Below are 21730 nucleotides of genomic sequence, written 5' to 3' on the forward strand. Positions count from 1 at the left end.
TATTCAATCATAGGGGTCATTAAAAATTCATAGAATAAGAGTCTTCTTTCAAAAACATTTAAATAATCTTATCAAGCCCAAACCTTTGAACAGTTGTTTATATACAATATTGACTGATAAATGAATAAAAGAAAAATCTGTGCCTTAAAGGGTTAGTTCACCCAAAAATGAAAATTCAGCCATAAATTACTCATCCTGAAGTCATGCTAGGTGCATATAACTTAGTTCTTTCAGATGAATCCAGTTGGAGTTATTATATTTTATTAATAAAAAGTGCATCCATTAAAAAAATTGTCTCACGAGGCTCTGGGGAGTGAACAAAGGCCTCCTGTAGCGAATCGATGCATTTATAAGAAAAATATCCATATTCAAAATGTAATAATCACTTTTATTTAGCTTGCGCTCACAGTTGTAAAAATGAAGCAGTTCCTGGAGCATGACGTATGAAGTCAGCTTTGCACATGAAACTCAGGGGAGAGATCAAAACAAAACAATGGTTACTAATTAGAAGTACAAAACGAGGATTTGTAAAGAAGAAAGTTGGATGATTTCGATATAAGCAAAGAGGAGACTGGTTTTTCTTTGCTAAAGTGAGGCGACTTTGCTTCCTTTGCTCCTGTTAACAAACATTGGTTTTCACGAGACTCACCTGCGCAGCGCCAACCTCATACGTCATCCATCCGGAACTACTTCTGTTTTACAACTGTGAGTGCAAGCTAGATTAAAACTATTATGTTTTGAATATGGATATTTTTCTTACAAAAACGCATCGTTTCACTACAGAAGGCCTTTGTTCACCCCCCAGAGCCGTGTGAGACACTTGTTTTAATGGACGCGCTTTTTATTAAACTTCTTATGGACCGATACAGTGCAACACCCGCTGAGTAACATCAAACAGCTTGAAAGATCAAAGACAGTTTTTAAAATAACTCCGACTGGATTCGGATGAAAGAAGAAAGTCATTTACACCTAGGATGACTTCAAGGTGAGCAATATATGGGCTAATGTTTATTTTTAGGCGAGCTAACACTTTAATTGAAAATATGCTTAACATTTTTATACTGTTTTTGCATTTGAAGAGCTTCAAAGGGAAAGAATGTGATGTTTGTTCTGCTTTTTGATAATCACATCACCAGCATTTGAGGCTTCAGAGGCCAATCTAATCTGAATCCAGCTCCAAAGATCCCTCCCTATTTCGACCGCGTTTGTGGCCGATGCTAGAGCCAGACTGAGAGAGCTACATATTTGTCTGTGAAAATAACACTGTTCTAACAAGTCTGTGTGTTTAGGGGGTGTGTGACGGCCTACCGCAGTGGAGACACCATAAGAATGGAAAAGAAAGGGCAGTGGCTGACAAAATATAACAGACCAAGTGCACAGGTGGAAAATAAACAACTTATTTTCATTTTGTGATATGAGAGAAAGTAAAAGAGAAACTGAAGCAGTGAGACAGGCCATAACAGAGAGGTACTGAGAGAGGAACAGAGAGAATGAAGGGGTAATAATTTAAAAGTCTTGATTTAAATAATATGCTGCAGTAATGCACTGCAGTTGAAATTGTCCAACACCCTTCTCAAAGTCTGGGTTGTCCACCAAATCCAGTTGACAGATTATTTTGCTTGTTTTTTTCTGAGAACAAGACAATAATTTTGAAATCTTTCTTGATTTAATTTTTTTTATATATATTTTGGCTGGAAACAAGACAATAAATCTAAGCTTAAAAAAAAGCATTGTTTTGAAGTGAAGAAGATTATTTTCTACATTTTTATTTTACAATTTGCCTTTTATTTATTTTTTGCCAACTATTCTCAAAAGGACACTTTAACTGTGATTTAACCATGCATAATGCAAATATTTCCTTACATGAGACATACATAGATTCCTTACATAGATCAGATTAGATCAATGTCCTGGAATTAAACAACATACACACACATAAATATAAACAGCTATATATACAATTTGAATACTGAAAAAAAAATATCAAACTCTCTTTCATTTAATCAAGTGTTAAGCTGAAAATGTCTAATATAAAGAAAAAAGTACTTTAATACATTACCCTAGTAATAAATTACCACAGGCAACAATATTTTCCAGTCCACTTATCAAAAAATGAACCATTATTTTTCTGGCCAATTCAGTGTTTTGTTTAAATCCAAACCATTATTATGTTGGTTATTGGAGTCATTTGAGAGCATTTATAATACATAATTCAGGCTGATGAAATATTATTCATAAATATTATTCATAAAAACATATCTAAAATAAACACAAAAAATGGGGGACAGTCGTGGCCTAATAGTTAGAGAATCGGGCTTGTAACCCAAAGGTCAAAGGTTTGAGTCTCAGGTCCAGAAGGGATTGTAGGTGGGGTGAGCCCTCTTCCATCCTCAATTCCACGACTGAGGTGAGACCCTTGAGCAAGGCTCCCAACCTCAACTGCTCCTTGGGCACCACAGCATTGGCTTCCCATTGCTTCAGGTGTGTGTTCATGGAATGAGTGTGTTTCCCTACTCACTACTGTGTGTGAACTTGAATGGGTGAAATGCAGACCAAAAATTCTGAGTATGGGTCACCATCCTTGGTCACAAGTCCCCTCCTTTCCAAAAATGAGTTTGTTTTACAATTAGAAGTCTTTGTGATCATGTGACCTGCTAAATTGATGTAATGATTGAGCAAGGACTAGCAGTATAAAGATAATTATTACTACAGCTAGTAAGGGATTCATGGTCCCACGAGTCCCCCGGCCCTCTGCATTCCAAATTATCCCCTGTATTGTAAGCCAAACAGTGTGACAAAGCTGTTGTACCCAATGGTGCAGAGAAGTTGATGTACATGCACCAACCACAAAAGTGAAGCTGAAACCAGTTTCCACCATGCATTAATATAATATAATATAATATAATATAATATAATATAATATAATATAATATAATATAATATAATATAATATAATATAATATAATATAATATAATATAATATAATATAATATAATATGCAAGGAATAATTGACAATGGGCCGTAAAATTATTAGAAAATAATGCACACCCAAGGTGGTAAATAAATAATATTTAATAATGAGAGAGAGAGAGAGAGAGAGAGAGAGAGTGTGTGTGTGTAACGGAGAGAGAGTGGGAGAATTACAGCACACTTTCTGTACATAATAAAACCTGAAAACATGGAATTAATTTGTCATTTTCATTTTGTTTTTGACTATATTTATTTGCTCAGTTGCTGTCTTTGTGGGTTTTTGTTCTTTTGCAGTTGTAGGCTGTAAGGACGTTTGAAATAACTGAAATCATTTAGCGAAGTGATATGGACATGTTAATGTGGTCAAGACCTGCCTGGAACTACTTCAGCCATGCATTTCCCTGAAAATAATTGCACACCTTAAAACATTCATCAACCAATCAGATTACAGCTTTCAACAGCCCTGTAATATAAGTAAGGGATAATGCATGGCTAGCTGTGCATTAAATGATTTTAATGCACGATGTGGAGACCAAGAACCACTCAATGCAAATTTTATATAATAATATAGATATTGGCACTTCAAAACCACCAAGGTGGTCAGCTCACACTATATCTAGCAGTCTGAGGTCATCTAAAGTACTGGAATTAAAAAAGTGACATAGAGAGAGAGAGTGACATAGGTAACCGCCTCAAATTGCAGTGAGGTATGGGTTGAATAGAGAGCTCCTGAAAAGGGCAAGAAGACAAGCTAGGCATAAATGAGACGTAAAACAAAACAGCAAATGAGAGCTGGTCGAAAAATTTTACTTAATTAACTTAAGAATGCGTTGATCCCTGTTTTTTCTGCAATCAATCTTAATCATGACAATTCTCACAACAAATAGCAAGAGCATTTATTCACTTCACAGACAGAAAGACAGAGAGGTGGGAGTGGCTAGATCCTGTGTGATTTTTCTCTGCGGTTTAACCTCTTCTTGGTTGTCTTGGCAACTGTCAAGTCCAGGTTCCAGACTTCTAAGACTGTCCCTCAGTAAACAAACCGTCATATACTTCCTCCTATTGCACTGGGCTCAGTTTTTGTGGGGTATATTCATTATAAGGCCCAAAGTGAAATTTCTGGGCCTGCTGGCAGTTGGTGAAAGCACTGGACAGGGAGTTTTAAAGCATATTGATACTGAAAGTATTTGTACTATACCAGAAACTCAAACTCAAATGTGAGAAAGTATTACGTCTCACTTGAAGGAGAGACTCTAGCGGGTAGAGACTGGGAGAAGTTTCTGGCTTCTGAAATTTCACTTAAAGGTCTGGTTAAACTTTTGTCAGACGACAAATAAGAAAGAGTGTACTATCAAATCATGTGGTTAAACACACAGACTTGCATGCATACTTACACATATTCATTTGTATTGGGTTTATCGTATTGTTTGTTTTCACATACTTGCTCAGCAAACGATAAGATACTGAATAAGTAAAGTGGTTGGCTGAAGACTAGCTTTTGGCAAATTAGCTCTAAAATTAGCATTGATCCATATGAGAAAACAATGACAACCGAATAATAAATCGGCTCCGTTTAGAGTAATTGTGCAGAATTTTTACAGATATTACAGTCTTTTTTCTTTATGTATTTTCTGTGATTAACAAAGCAAAAGAACTTGTGACATCAAGACAAAGCAAACATGAAACAGCTGCACAAAGATACACATTAAGCGCACATCAAGTCAAGTTAGGTTTGGCTTTTCTTAAACATCTAAAATGTTGGACAAAGAGAAGACTACAGGAAATAAAATGGCAAAGGAAGCATCCAGGTTTTAGCATGGTGCTTTAATGTACTCCATTCAGGGAGGACAGAGGCCATCTACTCTTATTCCCACACATTCCCTGACCTGGCTTCTGTAGCACCATATGTTATAGTTTTTTATCCAATAATGAAATTTCATACATTAAATATACAATATATGGCTTTTGATGTGACTGGTTAGAGTATAAATTTAGACTATAATAGACTAGCAACCCATTCACACCAAGAAAGAGGGCTATAACGATAAAAAATGTATTAGCATCCACACAAGTGGATAAGAATGCTTTGTTTATTATAAGCACTGTCATGTAGTGTGCCACTTTAAATGCTTCAACTCTTTAAAATTGTATGGATGCTGACTGGCTCACAATGTTTTTATAATTCATCAGTTGGAAAAAACAAACAAAAAGTGATTCCAAGGATATTGCACCTCTGTGCTGTTATATTATTAAATAATTAGTTAAATAATTAGAATGATTATTAAAACTTTAGTTATCATTATAGTTATCATCCATAGTCTTAACCAGCCTTGAGGCAAAATAAAACCCAAATATTATATTTACTTTTTTATTATGGAAGTTACATTAGTCTCTCATGAGTCTGCTTATTTTTATCCTAAGCATTTATAAACTTAGATAATTAACATTATATGTGAACACAAGAAATCTACTATTAACTTGTGGCTCAGATTCCAGTATGGTCGTACTGCTCCCATAAAGTTTGATGAATCTCATAAATATTACCACAGTATTCAAAGTTTTATCCAATTCAAAATGAATATTATTAGGCAGATTTAAATGGTTTTGATTTGTTGTTGAAGACAGTTTGGTGTACTGGAAGTTTACAGGAACTGCGCTCTGAATTATGACAGAAGCAGTCTGAGACAAAGCAGATCGTTCGCAGGTGAAGCTGAATGAGGAAAAAGAGTTGGCAGCAAGTACAAGAGACTGAAGACTTGGCCTGACAGCTGGCTGGGGTCGATTCCTTATGTGCCATCATTCTCTCTGCAGCAGAGCTTTGGAAAGGGGCTGATTTATTGATTCAATCATTCCAGAGCTGATCATCTAAAACCATGTCATTTGACAACAATGGAGTGAAACACGTCTCCACAGGTCAGAGGGACGATTTTTGTCCGTCTTTCTCTCTCTCTCTCTCCCCATCTACCTGTCCTGATAAGTGTACTCAAGAGAAATGAAGCTACAGTAGCACTCCACACTGTCTCATTTAAGAATAAACTGATCAACTCAGAGCTGAGGGCAGAGCCGTTCATCAAAGACAGTGCTACTCACTAGACCTTATCAGTGACTTAGACAAACCCTAATCTTTTACTGACAATGTGTTCAATGTGAACTCTATTGAAAGTGCTACAGCTCACTGTAGATATTTAGTACTGTGATTTACGGTTAAGTGAATTTTAGCCTTGTTGCTTGAAGACCCTGAAGCTGAATGGTTCCTACTGGAAACGCCTTCCTGTATTCACGTTATAATGTAAAAGTTATCATGTAACCTAAACATATTTATTTGTACTAGTCTTATTCCAGTTAGTTCTGGTTTTCAGTTTTACTCACACGATCTTTCAAAGAGAGTGGCTCCACAAATATTTATGTGCAAATTGGTCTCAAACGACTTTTGAGCGCCACCTATCGGTGTCGAACGAATTACAAGCGTCAACTCAAACTCAAGAAACCACACGACAGTGAGGGAATGATTCTAGACACGAAGGCGACAGACTGTGAAATATTCATTAAATATATACACACACACATAAAAACAGATGCAATACTGCTCGAAATGAGAAGGCAGCAGACAAGACATAAGTAAGACAATGCTTTAATTCATAATTTGGCATATATATTTATATTTATATATATATAATGTTCATTTTAAAACTGAGACATATTAAACATTCGTATAACATCTGCAATATGCCGTTTGTAAAAAAAAAAGTGCTTCCTTTTCCTTGCTGTATATTTCTGTCCAAAGGTTCAGTCAGTGATGACGATGAAGACAGGAAAACTCAAAAGGCACTGAAAGCGGTCTCTGCTCGAGTGTTGTACAAAAAAAAAAAAAAAAAAAAAATATTCCTAATAAAATACAATAAAACAATCACATGAAATACACACGCTTATAGAGCATGACAGACTTCACTGCAAAACCAGTGAGAAAGCACACGGTGATCGTCCACCGGAATTATTCTCGTGACAGCAACAGACATTGCATAGAGATATGCACCCTTTCACATTTTTATCAATCATAATGCATAAATACAAAGCGTTTACTCTAAAAGCGTATACTGACAGGCGTTTTACAGATCAGTACCCAAATCATGGCAAAATGTTCACAATGTAATGCGCTTCATCAGGTCGAGTTTGGACGACATAGTGCATGCAGTCTGAGTTATGAATGACAAATAGCCTACCACAGTAAAAACCAATTCCAGTCCTATGCTTTGGCACTTGTCTAATGCCGTCCACGAAACAACCCCACCCCACCCCCTACAAAAAGTTTCAATCAACGATATCATACAGCGAATGTTATGCAGCAACAGGTGTGGTGAGAAAACAGTCTGCTACGGCAAGAAAGTTTTTTGTCGCTGTAAGTGTAGTTGAGATTCGTATGTAACCCAATGGGGGCAGGGGGGGTACGAAAGCTGGTAAGTAGATTGACAGGATGAAATCATGCCCATTAGCTGCACTGATATGTTTCGCGTAGCTAACACACATTCTTAACAGGACTACACCTACAACAAGGTTTTAGTCCAAATGTGTGAAGAGATGAGCTTATCGTTTGTTTTTGTACAAAAGGCACATGTATATACCGCAGCTGCCTGGCTCCTATAGAAACACTTTCAAAATGTGTCAGCGTTTATCCAGCAGACGTAAAAATCACGCAAAAGTTACTTCAAAAGTCCAGCTCGCTTTGTTAGGCGCAGTTGCCCATGGCTTTGACAAACGAGCCGTCGGGAAGCTGCCTAAAGATGCCCCGTAACGTGTCCAGTTCTCGCGTGAGGTGCTCTACCCTCTTGCGCAGTCTATCGTTATCCGCCGACAGTTCGATCACTTTTTGTTGCGTCTCCACATTGCGTATTTTCGCCTTGTCTCGGCTCTTGCGCACGGCTATGTTGTTGCGCTCCCTCCTCAGCCGATACTCAGAGCTGTTCTTGTCGATATGTTTCTTGTTTTTCCCTCGATCGCCCATCTTCATGGAGGGCAGGTGGCTGTGTTGGTGATGAGGGCTGGGTACGGGCGTCGGGGGAGGCGTGGGATGTCCCGGCTGGAGGTGCATGGTGGTTTGGGCGCAGTGCGCGATCTGGTGCTGAAGGTACGACAGATGCGGCGCGTGGTGTTGAGAGTGGTGGTATGTGGGTGGCATCGAGTGGCCGAGCTCATCTTCCTCCCGGGGCTCTTGTTTGATGGCCACGGGTCTCATTCGTGCCTGGCTCTCGTAGATGGGTTCTAGTTTGGAGGAATCCATGTAGCCGTTCAGGCAGCCGTACATCTGCGGGGGTCCCGGTGTGCCATTGGCGCCGTGGGGGTACTCGTAGTCTCCGCTCGCCAGCTTGAGTTTTTCTTGCTTGGAGCTGTTGTGGAATAAGTCAGCCAGGAACTCGTCGTTGAAGGCAGAAGGGTCGATGTAGGCGCTGATGTCGATGGAGTTCTCGTTCTCGCAGATCTCGCTCAGGTCTCCAGCGGTGTCTTTGTAGGTATAAGCGTTTTGCTGACTCTGTACAAGGCTGGTCATCAGTGGCCGTGGGGCGACCTCGTAAAGGTTTGCTTGCTCCATGGAGTATCTAAAACCCGCCAGACATGGTGAAGAGCTCCGGGAATCCAGCTTGTTCGCAGTACCGGAGAAAGCCGCGCTGGCTCAAAGTTCTCGGGACAGGTGAGAGGCAGCCTGTCGTGGCTATGTACGTGGCCGTAAAATGGATTTGAGTTTAAAGGCTGAAACACCACACGAGATTCCTTTAGAAATGACACTTAGACCCACAGCGTGTGAGCTTCACATCTGTCAAATACTTTTCTGAGAGCACTTATATACGCTCTGGAGTTTGGAGGGCGTGATCTTTGCGCGAAAGCTCAACGCGCGCACTGGTATCAACCTCCTTTACAAATATCATTATTATTGAGTTATAGGTGAAACAGTATTCGATCATTCCATAAAAATGAATCAATTTATCAACCATTAAATAATACTGATAATGTGTTTTTGTTATCATATACATGCGTTTTATTTAACACTGCGGGTGAATTGTTCATTAAGTTTTGAGATGTAATGTAGCAGCCTTTGGAGGTGGAAATTGAAATGCATATTTGAAATTTTCAGTGCATGTGGGGGGAAAATCGTAAGCAGAGGTGGAGGTGAACGCGGACTAAACTGACATAAAATCAATTACAATGGCAAAACGGTTACGGACATTAGGCTATATGTTACGGATGTTATATGAATTAATTACAAATTGCTGAAGTGGAACAATATTTCTGTAACTATGATACAATTTTGTTTTTTAAGAAAACATTATTGCTGCTGCCTTAAATCTCAGTCGCCTGCTTTAAAACGCACTTAATATGTCAAATGCAATTGTTTTGATGAATAAGTTAAGACTTCAAATTAAATCTCACAAAATAAGAAAGAAAACGCCAGCCACAAGTGATTTTGTGCACCCAAATGAAGATTTATTTTGTATTTTATTTGGTGCGTTTATTCTTTTATTTACCTCTGCCGCGCTGCTACAGAATTGTAGCATGTATTATTTTCTAAGCGCTTGGGGAAAAATTTGCGCACAACAATGATTACGACTACTCTGCCAAAACACACAGTGCAGCACACGTCTCACCTAGAGCAAGAGAAGCTGGAAAGCACACAGCAATCTTGAGCGCGCGTAAAGGCGCTAGTCAGTGCGTGCGCAGTCTATGAGCTCCCTCTATTGCCACAGCGAGAGCCTGGCACATACCACAACTGAAAGAATGAGACGAAAGGCCATACGGAATGTAGCTTGCAACAGATTAATTATGCATTATGTTTTTCTATTTTAGCATACCCTTCTTTACCGTATCAAAATAAAAAATTACCATATGTATCTATGTACTAGCCTAAAAGGTTATGTTACATGATGTCTTGCAAACCAAAATATACCAAAATGTCCACGAATTTCTGAATAATATAACATGAAAGTTTGTGAGATAATTTAATTTAATTTAGATAATTTAGAGTAATTTGTGACTTTAGGTAATGCGAGAGACACATTAATTTGTGCAAGTGCACTATTATAAGCAAATCGTTGACATAAGCATATTGTATTTGTCTTGATATGTTTCATTCGTTGGCCGTAGACTGACAAATCACAATAAATTAATAGAAATCTAAAGTATTAGAATTGTCTCAGACTAGACGTTCTTATGTCTAGAAGTGCACAGCGTGAGTATTAGATGTATCAGTAAATAGTTTATTTAGCTCTCGCTTCTGTGAACCTTAATTATTTACTGTTAGCATTTATGTTACCACATGTAACACGTTTTAATACTTGCCATGTCCATAACATAAAATGAGAGGTATACTGTTTCCTTGTTTAGTATTATTGACTGATCTCATGTTTTATCGCATGAAAACGTCCCTACATGATAAATGCAGCCTGATTGGTTTAGTGACATGTCAATCAAACCGTATATTTCGTCATCTCTCCCAACCCTCTGATTTGATTGGTTGCGAGAGCAGATTTCCCTACATGGTCACGAGATTTCGCAATACTCCCAAGCGCCGCTTTACCAAACAATAACACCTCAACCTGTTTCTTTTTTTCAGTGTACAAAGAGGATATTATTCTTTATTAACTTTCGTGGATAAGCCTCGAAGGTTTTCAAGGTAAGGTTGACTGGGTTTATTGTAAGATAGCTATTCAAACTGTCGAATTTTTATCAATTAAACGACGGCTCGCTAAGTGAGAGGATCCGTGCCTCTCACTCGATTGCAAAATACCTTAACCCCCCGGATCTGAGGCCAGCGAGAGCTTCATAACCCTCGATTAAACATGATCGGGATCGACTCGTTATCCTTGATTCAGGCAACTTTTATGTAGAAAGCTGTCTGTATGCGCTCTCGGTTCATCGATAGACGCCTGACGCCATGGTTAGGAATGTGGCGGCTAATTAGCCAACCTGCTAACGTACAGTAGATCACACTGGCTGGCTACGGACGCACGTAAACTTAAAGAAACACTTCTGTCGGCATTGTGAGTCTTTTTACATGGTTACGCGATACATTACAATACTGATTGATCAGATGTGCTGCCATTTTGAATGTAACGTTAGTTGTTGAAAGTCAGCGGTATTCCCCTTCATTCCCACAGTTCCGTGTGTGATGCAACCAGCCTGAGATGATTCAAAACAACATGCTAAACACTGACCGGCTTTATAATAATCACTACACTTTAATTCGCTTTACAGTAGCTTTACTATTCTGATGTTTTAATTAAATGTTAACTTCGCTCCCCATAGTTCTGCATGACTACGGAGTTTCCCTTCTCTCGTGCACAAAGGAGGAGCGGGTGAGAGCGCGAGCGATGATGCAACCGCTGGCAACACTTGAGCTCGCGCTGATAGGAAAGAAGAGAATTTGCCTCATATGCACAGTGACATGGCAGCAGGGTCTGATAACAAAAATATAATGCTAGCGGATGAGCACAAGTGGTTGACCCGACTTTTAGGTGTTGCAGCATTTTGCTGAAACAATGTATTTCTGCGCAGTGCATCAGTTCAGGTGGGAATTGTGTGGCATCAAATTATGCCAAATGTGATGGAGTATGATGCTGATGTGTGCAGAGTACTTTGTCTAACGCGATCCTGTCTGGTTTTTAGCCACACGACTACATTTTGGGGTACTCAGCTTCTCACAAAACCTCCTAACACCAAGTTCAGCTCTGCGAAGCCCGACAACTCAGGTCGGAGAGGGAGAGAGAAAAACAGTGGAAGTGGATCCAAATGAGCAAGCAGTTGCAACAGAAGATATCCAGCACAGATCAGAACGGCGTCAGTGTTATACAGAATCAGCCACATAATAGTGCACTGAACCCGGCTGGAACTGCAGGACTACAGCAGGTACACACATCAACAAACCTATTTAACCATGCGTTTAAGACTTTTAATATTCATGTCTCTGTAAAAGCATTGCTCTGCCATTTTGCAGTGCAACCATGGTATGTATGTATTCATAAAGTGCATCCAATCATCCACTAAAGAATTTATAGAAAAGATTTCTAGAAGATTCGCAACCTAATTGTCAAAACCGCAGATTTGTTGTGTATTAGGCGTTGTTGCTTACTAAAGATACTATGCATGACATTATTTTAATTCTGACAGGTTCCTCAATTAGTCCCAGTGAGTGCCGGAGGTGGGGGTAAGGCCACGCCACCTAGCAAGATGAAGAAGTCCACGGCGGATAAAAACAGCGACGAGTACCGTCAACGGAGAGAACGCAACAACCTGGCCGTAAAGAAGAGCCGCATGCGCAGCAAGCAGAAGGCCCAGGACACCCAACAGCGCGTCAATGAGCTGAAGGAGGAAAATGAGAGACTGGAGGCCAAAATCAAATTGCTTAGCAAAGAACTGAGTGTGCTCAAAGACCTGTTTCTAGAGCATGCTCACAACCTCGCAGACAACGTGCAGCCCCCTGCTTCGGGTGGAGGCCCCGGAGACCTCTGCAACAACAACAACAACAACAACAGCGGCAGTAACAGCAGCCAGTGAGGGCCTGATGCTGGTTTGCAGTGTGCTCTGCTGTGGGCTGTGTGGAGGCTCTCTTGGCAAATCATTTTACTTAATCGTATTATGCTTTTTTCACTCCTGTTCCCAATGTGTACTGTCTGCAGTGTCTTCAGTTTGTACACTCAAATTTGGTTTCTTTTTCAATGCTATGATCCGCATGGCAACCACAGAAAGTCCAGCCCACGCTCTGATTTGATGTGCTGGAGATAACTTTAATAACCACTTTATGTGTGTAAAGCAGCATGTTTCAGTATCTTGAAACTTGTCTTAGAGGACCATGGAAACTTCTCAATGGACAATTTTGAAAACTGGCCGAAGCAGGTCACAAAGACTCAACAGGAAATATATAATTATATTAAATGTGTTCCTTCACTCAACTCTAATTTCTCAAGAAAGGATTCAGAAATTCAACTAATAGATAGTACTGCAGTCGGGTACCATTATTCATTATGACTTGGAATTAGGCCTACCAAAAAATAAGTAAGGGTGTCAACAAATGCAACTTATTTTCTATTTCTGCCTTTTTCCTGTCAGCTTGGTTAGATTCAATCTCTTATTTGTTCACCATGTCTTATTATAGCAAATACACTGATGTATCTATGGTAACAGACTCAAGACAGACTAAATGTATTGCATCAGACTCCAGACAGTGTCTGCATTACCAGTAGCCCTTAAATCCCAACAGTTAAGCCTTCAATTTTGACACGGGTGGAGAAGAGAACAGATAAGAGTAGAAAATTAGCTCTGGTGTAAATGTTAGGGTGTCGTTAACACAGACTTGTTTCATAAGTTACTCCCCTGTTTTTGTAAATACTGTTGAGATCAGATTGAGTATGATGGGTACTGAACATTGAAAGTCATCAGGCACCTGATGTGCCCTAAATTTATGAAATTATGTAAATTTTGAGCTCTATTAAAAAATTCCTTGTCCAAAGAAGCTCTTTATCTGACTACATCAAATTTTGGCCATTTTGTTTCCCTGAGCAGTCTCAGAGCAGTGTGTGTGAATTTACATCTGCAGCAGCAGGTGTTACTTAACGTCATTGGAGCAGACACATGACCTTTGCCCTCATTGAGTGTCATAGAGCTATGTGTTCTTGGAGTCACTGTAAGATAGACTTTTGTACCTCAGGCTATATTTCATAGCCTCACCAGACAGCCTTTAAGATCTATATTCCTGTTTAGGAGGAAATTAAAAAGGGGAGGATAAGAAAAGACAAGGCAATCTTATAAGATGTCTGAAGCATCTTTAATTCTTCTGTATATTTAAATTTTCTATACCTGAAGTTTTAAACATTAAATAAGCATGAAAGGCAATGCATGATTAGCACTCTTTAAACAACTAATTCAAAGTTATGCTCTATAGAGAAACAGCGAATTGGCGACTGCATACTTTTTGTATTGTTGTATTAGGCTGGGCTAAAATAAAGCTATTGTGTAAAAGTTCTTAAAAATGAAACTAAAGTCATGAATATTTCATTGGCATATTTTGCTTAAGTATGAGGGTTGCTGGGCAACTTGCTTTTTTACATAATGTATACTGGGTTTTGTGCATTGTAAATTAAAAATTGAATACAAAATACGTTCCTTGTGTTTGTACTTACTCTGGAGAGGGGGAAACAACCTAGACATTCATTTACCAAGTCAGCTGAGGTGCCTGCACTAAATCCTGCTTAAGTAAGTAGAACTACACATAATTCTAAGTAAGCTTTGTTCTAACCAAGGCCTCTCTCAACCTGAGCTCAAGTAAAATTTCAGAACTGCCACTATAGGTTTGGGCGAAAATCACATTCTGTCTGAAGTCATCAATAAACATTTTATAACCATAAATACAGAATCACAAAATCTTGGCATTTAAAATGTGAGTTTGAAAATGAGTTTATATATTCCGATTATTGCGTTAACAACTGTGCTTAAATCACTCCATATTTATTATGGTAAAACTCTTCTTGCAAAACCAGTCCACAACAGAAACTCACAAATTCCTAGCTTAATTCTTAAAGGGACAGTTCACCCAAAAATGAAAATTGCCCCATGATCTACTCATAGGTGTACATGACATTCTTTCATACGAATACAATCAGAGTTATATTAAATAATGACCAGACTTATCCATGCTTTATAATGGGAGTGGATGGTAACCCAAAAAATTGCACCCATCCATTATAAATAAGTCCACACGGCTCCGGGTGGTTAATAAAGGCCTTCTGAAAAGAAGCAATGTGTTTGTGTGAGAAAAATATCCATATTAAAAGCTTTATAAATCTTAATCTCTAGCTTCTGTTAACTATCGTACGTGCGTTCAGGAGAGTGGCATCCAGCTAGTATTGTGAGAAATAAGTTTTGTTTACAGGAAAGGAAAAACAGTGTCCTCTTGGCTTAAATCAAAATCCTCTGATCCATTTCTTTACAAATCCTTGTTTTGTACTACTAATTTGTGACTGGTGTTTTGCTTTGTTCTCTCACTTCCTTGCCTTTGCCTACGTCCTACATCATCTGCTGGACGTCACCCTCTTGTGAACGTGCTTATGACAGTTAGAAGAAACTAAGAGATTAAGGTTTATAAAATTGTAAATATGGGTATTTTTCTTACACACATGCATGGCTTTGCTTCAGAAGGCCTTTATTAACACCCAGAGCCATGTGGACTTCTTTTACAATGGATGGGTGTAATTGTTTGGACTTCAAATTTTGGGCTACCATCCAATCCCATTATGAAGTATGAATTAGCCTAGTCCTAGACTTAAACGTAAGTCTTGGCTGTTTCAACTGAAATAAACTTGCGATGACTTTTTGCTAAGCATATTTATAAAAATTACTTAAATGTCCTAATTAAACTATGGCCTAATCTTGGCCTAGTCTAATCCCCGTCTGTGAAACCCGGCCATTATTTTCACATACTGCTCCTCTATGCCCCACTTTCTGAAACACGTTGATTTTTACAAAGCTCATCATTCTGAAAAGCAAGGTGTATGTTGATTAGCAAGCTATCTAGTGCATTGTGATTGGCCGAAAATAGCATGTGAAGGAAATGTTACGCCCCTTAACAAACTGTGATGTCCTGTCCCTGTGCAATGAGACAAAACCAATAACACCCATTACAAACAAGGCATTTGTTCCAGTGAGGACATGATTACAGATTATAATGACTTTTATTATCTTTTTATTTGTTGCATTCTGTATAAACATAAAACCATTTGTCTGCATTTGTGATTGGAGAAACGACAAACGACAAACAACAACAAGAGCTACTCTACACTGCTCAGAACTCACGTTTGAATCATCAGTGGCAAATTAATTAAATACGAAGGTTTAGAGTCAAAACAGCCGGTGTTCTGCCAAATAATGCTACCTATCAGAATATGCTACAAACAATGTATTTATCCTGCTGTAAGGGTAGGTTTAGAGTTGGGGTAGGTGTACATTTTAATAAAGCCTCACACCTTATCAATATCATGCTGGAAGCAAAATCTGATAGGTAGCACTTTTCACTATCTAATTATGCTACCATGTGTTTTAATGGGAGGTAGCAAAATCTGACAGCATTGCAACAGTGTTGTAAATACAGCTTACTCACTGATTTCTAGTTTTATCCTCTTTTGGAAGGCCAAACAAAGTTGTTTCACTTTCACAACGAAACTCACAGTGTCTCCATGACATGGCTCCAATACTACAGCGAGAATCAAAGTTAGCCTACACCTTCTTTCTTTGCACAAACATTTGGATGGTGTTATGCCATTATTCCCACATAGTGACGTAAATATGTGGGGGCGTGTTTAAACAATACATTTTAGGAGGGTGTGGACGAGTCTTAACTTTTATAAAGAATATCTCTTTTGTTTTGAGAAATTTAGTATTTGCTTCTTTAGGGATCTTATCTATGCACTAACAGCTTGTAACACTCCAAAGAGAAAGGAAAACTTGAAATCGCATCATAACACCCCTCTAGTATCAAAAATGACAGCTCTGGTGGAAAACTGAAGGGATCTAAAATGTTCATTTCTATGTCACTGTAAATTTAGCTAGTTTCTACATCAATGTAAGTTACCAAAAACACACATGAAAACACATAACACTGCAGATGCGCATTTGTGCGAATGCGATTTTGAGTCCTGAAAATTTGTAGGTGTGAGTTCAATCATTGTATGCAGTTGTTTCTCCCATAAATAACCAAACTGTGTGTGAACGTAACCATATTAAGGACTCAGATACAGGACTGACAACCTTATTCAGGACTGACAATTATATTCATATTTAGGGGAAATCGTGGCCTAGAGTTTAGAAAGTTTGACTCCTAAGGTTGTGGGATTGAGTCTTGGGCTGTCAATACCACGACTGAGGTGCCCTTGAGGAAGGCACCGAACCCCCAACTGCTCCCCAGGTCCCGCAGCATAAATGGCTGCCCACTGCTCCAGGTGTGTGTTCACTGCTGTGTGTGTCCACTTTAGATGGGTTAAATGCAGAGCACGAATTTTGAGTATGGGTCACCATACTTGGCTATATGTCACGAACAATGAACATATTCTGCTGCTGTGTAAACGTGGCCTCTGTTTTACTATACCCTTGCATGTTTGTGATGATAGACCTATTACGCAATGTTGCATAGTCAACTCAGTCTAGCACATGGTAAACTACTATTTAAAGGAAGAGCTGAACTGGATCAGAGTTGTCTTAATCCAAAACTTTCCCAATGGTTCCTAAGGTGCAAATGGTTGGGATCTGTTTAAGCTTACAAAGCTAAAAAAGAAAAAGAAAAAAAAAGGACCAAACAACACTTGGCTCCATTGACTTTCATTCAACTTTTCAAACTTTCATTGACTTACAAAAATAAAATAATAATAATAATAATTCAAAATTAGTTTTTATGTTCACAGGAGATAATTTATTTTATATTTTTTATACAAGCTTGGAATGACACGGGTCAGTAATTTATGGAAGAATTTTCAAGTTTGACCTTTAAGCAGTATGTTTGAATGTAGGAGGAACAGAACCTCTTTCATAGCAAAACAACTACTAATAAAAAAGAAAAAGAAAAAGTAAATGGTGGAGGCAGAAAGGATTGAAGAATGATAGATTTTCTGACTTACACAGAAAAGGTGTGTCATTCTGCACTTGAACTCTGGACTGTTTAATGTGCGTGCATGTGAGTATGTTCCCTGTTCAGTGAGATAATATGTATGACGTGTACTGGAACACAGACACAGTAGAGAGGAAGGACGTAGAACACCAAGTACTACAGCTCACACCTCTCTATGTACTCCTCCCTCTTTTCATTTTTCTATAAACCTTTTTTTTCTTTTTGAAATATCATCTCTCTCCAGAGTATATTTTTTTCTGTCTGCAGGAGATGAACAGAGCCTATAGGTATTATACAATTTATCTTTACAGCCCTTTCAGTAAGTCCATCTAAAGCTCTCTGTAAAGTCAACAGGTTACTGAGTCCAGCGCAATAAAGAGGTTTTCAAGATTCTGATGCATTTGGTGACCTGATTTAAGCGGACAAGGCCGCAGACACTATGTCATTCCAGCTGGCAGATGGCTAGAGACAAGAGATAGTAAAATGCTGATTCAAAAGTGAGGTGCATTTACATTGCTGAGGTTACTGTAATAATCTGCCACGGTCCATTCGTTCTGTAGTTAATCTGTAACTGACTGACATCAGCATCATCCGACAGGCAGCAAAGGCATCAAGGTAGAAGTAAGTATATTAACAGCTGGACTGACTCCAGTTTGGATATGCTGATAAGGTGGAGAGACAAGTAAGCTCTCAGGGGCCCTACACAATCTCAAGGCCAAAGAACACAGATGTCAAACTACACATGCTTGTATTTACGTTTCTTAACTTGAATTATAATGCCGCTGCTGCTCCCACACCCACATTTTTTTTCAACACCATTAGCTAAAAATAAAGTATTTTATGTTACAGGGTGAGATAATGCTTAGTCATGAATGAATGAATATGGCACATAAATTCTTACCTCCTTTACTGACATCAGCAGTGGGCAGCTGTTTTTTACACATAGTTTGTAGGCGATAAGTGAGCACTTTCTCTAGATAATTGTTGTAGGCTTAATTTATATAATACTTTTGAGTAGTTGGTAGCTTAGCTTGCCTAACATTGCCAAGCAACACATGAAGCCTGTTTAGTTCATCCTCATTCAGTGCAAATCAGTCCTTCAATGCAAATCAAATGGTTCTGTGTAATTTAACTCAACTCAACATTTTCCATTCTGTTCAACTGCACTCAGTCCAGCCCAACTGAGCTGAACAGAACCATGATGAGTTTGGCTCAACTACACTGCACTCAGCAAAGCTAAGATTAAGTAATGTTTATTCATCCTTGGACTGTTTTCATCCATCTTGCAGATTGGGATAGATTAATTTTAAGTTAGCTGTCAACCATTGAAACACATGCCATGTGCTTAAAATCACTCTATCACACAATGGCAGTTCCTAGAAGGGTTAATGAAAAAATAAGTTGGTTTTTTAAGGTCAGAGTCGTCAGAAATTTATGGCTCAGTATTTCTTTTTAGGGTATTTTTTTCCCTCAGAAAATTGTTGATTTCTTGAACTATGAATGAGTGCAGCTCTTAATCCTAGTAAAAAAAAGGGAGGCAGAGAACAAACAGGGCTGGAGCTGCACTGTTGTGATGTAGAGGAGTGGAATTCAGTGGGTTTACTCTAGGAATCTCAGTTATGCTGAGACTGTTTACTCTGTTGCTTCTCTCTCCATCTCCTGTTTTAATATGCTCATTAATATCAGTCACCACATCCTCCTCCCAAAAGGCTTGACTTTATCTGACACTCTGGATGACACTTTTATCTTCCTGTTTACTGCTTCACAGCATTCACCCATCATTATAAAACAAATTCATTAATCAGTCTCATTACCTCGCACTCTTAATCACATACTGTAGCTTAAAATTGTTTCAATTGCATGTTACCAAACAGGAGCTTTTCTGTAGTTTAGGATGTTTAGTGAAAATGCTGATTCAACCATTAATCTAAAAAGTAAAATAAAATTCAATATATCAGAAGATATTGTGTTTGTTGTGTGGATTGAATTTGGATTGAACAAATTTTTACTTATCTTTGAATTAAGTTAGCTGAATGCATGACAAAAATAAAACGGCTTTAGTGTATGATTGTATGTTGTTTTGAAGCAACAGTTCTTTTATTTTTTCCTTCTTGGTTAATGTCATTGTTACTTACAGATCTTTTTTGGCAGTGTCTAATGTTTTTCTATTTATTATATCAATAATAATCTATTAAATTATATCAATATTATATTATATAGTAATACAAATATATACATGTATTTAATTGTATGTATATATATATATATATATATATATATATATATATATATATATATATATATATATATATATATATATATATATATATATATAGATAGATAGATAGATAGATAGATAGATAGATAGATAGATAGATAGATAGATAGATAGATAGTATTTTATATTTTTTAATACAGTAAAATCCAATTGATTTCTTCCCCTTTACCCATTTGTCAGATAACTGGAAATTGATTCACAACCTTGTGTTTGTAGGATGCCTTGTTGGCAATTAATTATACGAATCCAAAAGTTAATTGGCTGGTTCAGGCTGGTCAACAAGAGGTCATTGGCTGTTGGCCTCTGTCGGATGATGTTATTGGCTGTTAGCCCGCGTGGGAGAAGGTCATTGGCTGGCCATTGTGTTTTGGTTGCCAGGTGTCTCTGGCAGAATCCTCCCCTGATAAAGAAGCATATCAGATTCCTCTTCAATCTTCTGCACATCTCACATCTGCATTCAAAACAACTTAACTCTTTAAAACCTTGTCTGACTCAGTGCTCAGGGAACCTCATTCAACTATTCTATTCCTCAATCTTAATATTAAGACGGGAATTCCTTTGATTTGTTGCATTGTTTGTACAAAATCACATGTTTTGCTTTGACAACCATTGATGACCACATCCATATGTCACTGTAATGGTCTGGAAAACAGTCTTTGGTATATAGACATGAATGTAGTGGCATATCGCTAGTAATGCAAGGTATGCATCACAATCTCCCTAAGAGGGAACGAGGGGTCACTGGAGTAATCACAAGCAATTTAATAAGCCATTGGAAACAGAGTACAAGGAGGACATTCAACAAGTAGACACTACAAACAAGAATGGACTAGGGTTTTAAAAGGCAGGATAATTGGGGAAAAACGAGACAAACATGGAATCAAATTGACAGGAGATGGAAACTGGGTCACAGAGTAAAATAAACACACAGATAGGTCCATAATCCTGACATGACGCCCCCTCCCTAAAGGTGCATCCTCGCACCGTAGAAACAACAGAGGTAAGCGTGGGTGGAAATTTGGGAGTAGGTTCAGGAGGAGGACGGATATCCGGGAGGAGGGCGGCAGACAGAGACCAGAGAGGAGACAATGGAGGGAGGAGCCAGGAGGGACCCGGACCAGGAGGTGTCCAGCTGGACCCAGGCCACAGCCATGATGTTGACCCACAGTGGAGCCGATGGAGAGTGGAGCCATAGAGGAGGAGCCCGAGGTGGAGACTGAACGCCAACGAGCCAGGGAGATGCCAAGGATCCGGGGGGCCAGGGTGGATCTGAGGTCTCTGAGGACTGAGGCGGAGATCTGAGGCGAGGAGTGACTGAGAACCAAGGTGGAGCTGGCGGGAAGGAGCCCAACAGAGCCAGTGGGATGGAGCAACAAGGCACTACCAGAAGAGAGGAGTCCAGAGGCAACGGCAAGTTGACGCCCCAACCAAGGCGGAGCAGGAGAGATGAGGGAGCACAGGGGACAGGAGTGGGTGGGAGGACAGTCACTTTTGAGGAGAGGGAACTGTTATGCTGATGATACTCAGCTCTATATTTCTTCACTGTCCAGCGAAACATAACAATTTGAAAAACTAACAGAATGCATAGTCTATATAAAAAAAATGGATGAGGAGTAATTTCTTTCTGCTAAATTCTAAAAAAACAGAGGTATTAATTATAGGTCCTAAAAACTCTGCATGTAATAACCCATAATGCTGTCTTGATGGCTGCTCTCTCACTTCTTCGCCATCGGTAAGGAACCTAGGTGTGCTATTTGATCGCAATCTTTCCTTAGAAAACCACATTTCTAGCATTTGTAAAGCTGTATTTTTGCATCTAAAAATATATCTAAATTACAACCTATGC

At 38.8% G+C, this 21730-nt stretch overlaps 2 protein-coding genes across 4 annotated transcripts; one reads left to right on the forward strand and one right to left on the reverse strand.

The window, feature by feature from the left end:
- Positions 1 to 6586: 6586 nt before the first annotated feature.
- Positions 6587 to 8789, reverse strand: LOC113051423 (CCAAT/enhancer-binding protein alpha-like). Its single transcript, XM_026215172.1, has one exon. It carries the CDS (start codon positions 8553 to 8555, stop codon positions 7695 to 7697), a length of 861 nt encoding a protein of 286 aa, XP_026070957.1. The 5' UTR covers positions 8556 to 8789; the 3' UTR covers positions 6587 to 7694.
- Positions 8790 to 10477: 1688 nt separating this feature from the next.
- LOC113051424 (CCAAT/enhancer-binding protein gamma-like) lies at positions 10478 to 14111 on the forward strand. Of its 3 annotated transcripts, none has more exons than XM_026215173.1 (3): positions 10478 to 10631; positions 11624 to 11863; positions 12125 to 14111. In XM_026215173.1, exons 2-3 carry the CDS (start codon positions 11747 to 11749, stop codon positions 12509 to 12511), a joined length of 504 nt encoding a protein of 167 aa, XP_026070958.1. In that variant the 5' UTR covers positions 10478 to 10631; positions 11624 to 11746; the 3' UTR covers positions 12512 to 14111. The 3 variants fall into 3 exon arrangements, with proteins under 3 accessions (XP_026070958.1, XP_026070960.1, XP_026070959.1); XM_026215175.1 differs by lacking the exon at positions 10478 to 10631 and adding an exon at positions 10708 to 10998; XM_026215174.1 differs by lacking the exon at positions 10478 to 10631 and adding an exon at positions 11055 to 11525.
- The last annotated feature ends 7619 nt before the right edge of the window (positions 14112 to 21730 follow it).

The sequence above is a fragment of the Carassius auratus genome, chromosome 32 (assembly GCF_003368295.1).
Source record: "Carassius auratus strain Wakin chromosome 32, ASM336829v1, whole genome shotgun sequence".
Lineage (NCBI taxonomy): Eukaryota > Metazoa > Chordata > Actinopteri > Cypriniformes > Cyprinidae > Carassius > Carassius auratus.